This window comes from Antechinus flavipes, chromosome 3, assembly GCF_016432865.1.
Source record: "Antechinus flavipes isolate AdamAnt ecotype Samford, QLD, Australia chromosome 3, AdamAnt_v2, whole genome shotgun sequence".
Lineage (NCBI taxonomy): Eukaryota > Metazoa > Chordata > Mammalia > Dasyuromorphia > Dasyuridae > Antechinus > Antechinus flavipes.
This window is the reverse complement of record NC_067400.1, coordinates 482,082,335-482,088,334: the sequence shown is the minus strand read 5'-3', so window position 1 is coordinate 482,088,334 and position 6,000 is coordinate 482,082,335. Positions and strand designations below refer to the sequence as shown.

At 35.1% G+C, this 6,000-nt stretch overlaps 1 protein-coding gene across 1 annotated transcript; it reads left to right on the top strand.

Moving 5' to 3' along the window:
• The first annotated feature begins 2,086 nt into the window (after positions 1 to 2,086).
• On the top strand, positions 2,087 to 3,034 carry LOC127558043 (olfactory receptor 150-like). The gene has a single exon (XM_051991272.1). The coding sequence runs from the start codon at positions 2,102 to 2,104 to the stop codon at positions 3,032 to 3,034; it is 933 nt and encodes a 310-aa protein (XP_051847232.1). The 5' UTR covers positions 2,087 to 2,101.
• Positions 3,035 to 6,000: the final 2,966 nt, after the last annotated feature.

Sequence of the window (6,000 nt, the reverse complement as noted above, 5' to 3'; positions counted from 1 at the left end):
TCTCTCTCTCTCTCTCTCTCTCTCTCTCTCTCTCTCCCCCCTCCAAAGTAAGTCCATTTTCCAAAGATACCTCAAAGTACGTAGACTGCAGGACTCAGCTGTAGAAACCATGTTATCTTGATGTATAGGCTGAATAAAAGATATATGCACAAGGAACCAAAGATCAGTAAATATTTTTATAGGGGAGATAAGCAGCAAAAGAAGTGCTGCCAATAACTTTTAATTTATCCCTAAGTTATCACAGTTCATCCCTTTTCACTGTGCACTCTAGAACTCTTCTAATTACCAATAAATTCCCTTTCAAGAGAAGCTTTTAAACTTATACTTGTTTATTATACTTCTTCCATTTTCTGGTGCTTCTTGAAACCTATCATTCTCCTGAAGACACAATATCTTTAGGCACCCATTTCAAGGATTTAAATGCCTTGTCACACACTATCTAACACATAGAAAGAAAGAGTTAATATATTTTTGCTTTGCCTTGCCACCTGCAGATTTTCAGTCTATCCCCACTATTCAACAACTCATACTGAGATCCTTGTTAGTGTCAATGATGGCCTTCAAGTTTACTTTATTCCTTCATCAATAAGTTTAGTGCTTGACTTTTACACTTTCCTACTATTTCTCAACCATCCCTCAAATCTTCAGGTCTACCAATTACCCAATATCTTTAATTACCATGATCTCTGAATTCAAACTACTTAAATCATGAAAAAATATTATCTATTATTTAGATACTACCCAAGATTCCTAACCCCCAACTCAAATTGGATCCAGAAGTCAGAATTGCTAGATAAAATAAAAAAGAATTGAGAGCAAAAGGAAAATATCAATGACTTCTTTCCAGAAAGAGGTGATCCCTTATGAGATAAATCCCTGTGGAAGTCCCTGTCTGTGAATTACTAATTAGGTCCCAGAAAGCATTTAAAGAACCATAAAAAAAACCTTGTTACATCATCAGAAGCTCTGTTGACACTGATAAACACTGTTTTACCCTATGGCTAAAGAGCATACCCTGGATAAAATCACAATTAAAAATAATTATCTTCAGATCAAATAAATTGCCAGAAGATTTCAGAAATTAGATTATGTGCCCTAATTTCCATCAACATTAAAAAAAGATTAGAAGGCTTTAAATCAGGACCTTAAAAACCTTCATAGAAGACATTTACTTACTAGAACTTTGGGTGAAGAGTGAGTGAAGAGGCTCTAAACTCCAGTGCAGAGAGGTGAGTATTTGATTAAGTTGACATTATTCTATCTTCTAAAAAGAGATTCATGGAACGTGTCAGGACTTCAAAAAAGAAAGGCTATCTTCACATTCCATTCTATCCATCTCTAATAATGGGATGGGATTGAAAAATAGAAACAGGATGTGTAAAAAGTAGGGACTTTGGAAGTTTGAGTAATCACAGCTCAGAATTATAAAATTGCAGAATTATGGAGTTGGAAGGGACTTTCCACCTAGTCCAATCCATACCTCACAACTTCTCTCTAACACCCACAACAGCAGTGGTGGTCATTCAATCTCAGCCTGAAGACATGCACTCAAGGGAGCTTACTCCCACCAAGGCAACTCTAGTCACTTTGAGCTTTTTACAATTGTTATATAGTTCATTCTCACATGAAGCCTAAATGTGCCTTTTTGCAATTTTCATACATTGCTCTTGAATATAACCTGAACAAGTCAAAACGTTTTTTTCATGTGACAGCCCTTAAAAACACTAAGGAAACAGTTATCATGTCATTTTCATTTTTTATTTCTATACCAAACTTTCCCAAATCATTCAAATTATCCTTATATGGCATGTACACAATATCATCCATGACCTTCATTGCTCTTTTCTGGATTTTCTTCACCTGGTTAATGTCTTTCTCAATTATGGGAAAGATTGGACAAAGTACCCAACAGATAGTTTAACCAATGATCACATCTTTATTTTTAGAATCTATATCTCTTTTCATGAAACCTGATATATTAATTCTTTTACTGCCACATTATATTGTCTATCCCTCACCTAAGAATTATAATAATGAGGATTTCTTTTTTTCCCCTAATATTTACAGGTTATTGCTTCTTCTTACTCTGTACTCAAAAAGGATGGCTACAAGTAATTATTCACTAGTGACTAAGTTCATCCTTTTAGGATTGACAGATCAGCCAGAGCTTCAGCTGCCCCTCTTCCTCCTCTTCCTGGGTATCTATGTGGTCACTGTGTGTGGGAACCTGGGCATGATCATATTGATTAGACTCAGTTCTCATCTTCATAACCCCATGTACTTTTTCCTCTGCAGTTTGTCCTTCATTGATCTCTGTCAATCAACTATCATCACTCCCAAAATGCTAGTGAACTTTGTATCAGAGAAAAACACTATTTCCTACCCTGAGTGCATGACTCAATTCTATTTTTTTGTCATTTTTGTAATTTCTGAATGCCAAATGTTGGCTGTGATGGCTTATGACCGCTATGTAGCTATATGTCATCCTCTTCGTTATAGTATTATGATATCCTATCAGGTGTGCTCTTGGTTGGTAAGTGGCGTTTTTGCATTTGGCCTGGTAGGGGCCACAGCTCACACAGGCTGCTTACTTAGAGTACTCTTCTGTCGGGAAAATGTCATCAATCATTATTTCTGTGATCTTCTTCCACTCTTGAAGCTCTCTTGTTCAAGTACCTATATCAACGAAATGGTGAATCTGGTCTCCAGTACAATTAATGTCCTTTGCCCAACCTTGATCATTATTTGCTCTTATGTTTTGATCATTGCTAGCATTTTAAAAATTCAATCCACTGAAGGCAGATCAAAAGCCTTCAGTACCTGCAGCTCCCACATTGCAGCAGTTGGTATCTTCTTTGGCTCTGCTGCATTCATGTACCTGCAGCCAGCTTCCATCAGCTCTATGGATCAGGGGAAAGTATCTTCTGTATTTTACACTATCATTGTGCCGATGTTAAACCCTCTCATCTACAGTCTAAGAAATAAGGATGTCAAAATTGCCTTGTACAAAATGATAGAAAGAAGGACATTCTAATAGAAGAAGAAATGTCATAACAATGAGTTTTCTGCATGCTGGATGATGTGGGGAGTCAAAGATTGAAAGTGGAGAGAGATTTTGGATCAATCAGATCTTATACCCCCACACTTGAAATTAGTAAGAAACTCAACTCAGGAATGCTTGGGTATATATCTTAAACAGCATACAATAAGATCTGATTGATCCAAAATCTCTTATAGCCTGCATAGTAGAAATAATTAACAGCTCAGAAAAACCTAAATACACACTACCATAATTTCCCAAAGGAAAAATAAGAGAAATTTAAATGAAAAGACAAATATAAATGAAATGAACAACAATCTAGAATATTAAAACTATAATTAAATGAAAAAAATCTTGAAGACAAGAAGCAAAAAGCAATAGTTAACTAAAGAACATGTAATCTCTATACAAGCAAAACACAGATTTCCAAGACAGAATTCATAGAGAAAATTCTCACAGATCTTCTAGAATAATATGACAAGACAAAAAAAATCTGAAAATCATAATGTAAGAAATAAGACAAAATACCACTCAAAATTTATGTACACAGAAAACAAAACACCAAACAAAAGAATAAACAGGTCACCTCCTAGGGTGGGGGAGGCAAAAGAATCTATATTGCAAACTCTAAAATATGTAGTAATTAAATTAAATTTAATAATTCTATTAACAATTAACAATTTGCATAACTAATTCAGAGAAAGATGTTTTAATGTTACTCATTGACATATCTGCTTTTATTCTTGATTTGTAACTGTTTACGTCTTCTTGGTATGTTTGATGGTTTCAGTCCTTTCCCCCTTATATTGCCTAATTACTCACTTTCAGATTTCTTCCATTTTGCCATGTATCCTTGTACCTGAACATCAAAACTGTCTCAACTACCTCTCATATTATGAAATTAAATATTCAATAATTTTGATTCCTGTCCTAAATGACCGCTGAACTAAACAAGACTGACTCCAGCTGGTTCCCTTTCCTTCTGTCTTCCTGAGGTCCTATTTTCATTTTAGCATCCTCTTCCTATTATTTCTGGGTTTTAGTTCTCTAGCTAAATAGAGGCTGGTTTGAACAGAAAATCCCATCAAATACTGAGGGGAACTATGATCCAGCCTATTTGTAGTGGGATGATCCTGTATACTTGATGTACAGTCTATCCTCAGGAGCAAATCTTCCTGACGTAGCTTTGTTGGTAAACTTTCATGACTTTCCCATGTCCATGTAAGTGCAGACAGCACTAACTGTTTTTGCCTAAGGTCTGAGTGACCTGCCTTGAACTTTGTATCCTGTTGTAATAAACAGTCTGTATTGAGCATCAATCTTGACTGGACCTAAGTTACTTATGCATCAGTTCGACAGATAAATGGATAGACAGATAGATAGATGACATAATAAACTTTTTTTTTCTAATAGAACTTATTCAGCAAACAACAAAGTAGCTTCTTCCTCAACAGTTTTAGTGTCATATCCTAAAACAGTGGTTCTCAAAGTGTGAAAATGTGATCCCTATGTTTGCCAAAATACATTTCAGAGTTTCCCCACGATCCTTTTATTGGTTCCATGAGATCAAAACTGTTCTAATAATAATACTAAGATGTTTTAATTTCTAATAAAATAAATATGGCTATAACCCACATCTATAAAAGTTTGGGGGAGTCTGAGACCTGCTTGTTGTTCCAGAAATGTATATCACAGTAAAAATGTCAAAAAGAACTGACTCCCTTAGAGTTTCTTAAGCTCACAATATTTGAAGGGATTCCTTGTCATGACTTCCCAAATGTGAAAATCCTAAGTTCTTTTTACTATATATGAAATTCTGTATGTATGATTTTAGTTCCTTGAGGAAGAGTGATTTCATTTGTGCTTCTTTGGCCATCCATCCCCTTGCCATGCTGCTTTGATTCATTTTATCTTTCTCACTTAATGTTTCAGTACCTGCTCTGGAGCCTCAGAGCTTCCTTCATAGATCCATTTAAATCTGAACTACTAATCATCTAGCCTTGGAGCATTCCTTCATGTACATGCTACTTACTTCGACCACAGATAACAGTAATTAGAAACATTATTATTTGTATAAATAAGTCAATTGCCCTATCACTCTACCCACTATCCTTACAATTTTCCAGACCAAAATAGACCTTCCCTGGCCAGACTTTTCTTTTATATATTGTTTTCCCCTTTCAAATATACATTTCTTCAGAGCAAGGACTATCTTTTTTGTGGTCCCAGTACTCAGCACAGTTTCTGAAACAACAGTATGCTCTAATAAATGCTTTTTTACTCATTTATTCATTCTAGTCATTTTATCATCAGCATAGTATCTAACACAGCATAGATACATACTTAATGTTTGTTGGAATAAATTAAAATATGAACTTCTGAAAAGTTGTTAGAGTGGGATTTAATCACTAGGGACTGAAGACTACTCACACCTAGGAGGATTTAATTTTGCTGAATTTGACAGAAACTTAGGAGAAGAGAGATTTTGGTCTTCTGGCTTCCAATTTCTGGAAAGAAAATACAATATTCCATATTGTCTTCAAGAAGGAATCTATGATGGTAGCCAAAGATTCTTGGAAGAAGATAGTATAGAGAAGAACTGGCATCTCTATTATACCCTCGCCCAAGCAAACCACACTAGAGATTAAGATAATTTCCCTTGGCAAGGTTCGAAATTTTCTCTCTTGGTGGAACTGAGATAACTTGCTCCCACTGCATAAATTCATTCATTCTGTGTATTGGCTGATATAGTCTTATCCATATAATCTCTCTACTCTCTGTTTGCTAATAGCTTAAATAAATAAGGTTCATGTACAATTCACTATCATCCAGTAACTGGCCTTCAATGGAAAGAAAGTCAAGACTTAAATATATAATTTGGCCTTTTTCCCCATTAAGGAATAGTGATCAAAATTACAGTTTGAATTTAAAAAGCATTTCTCCTATGCTAATATTATTTA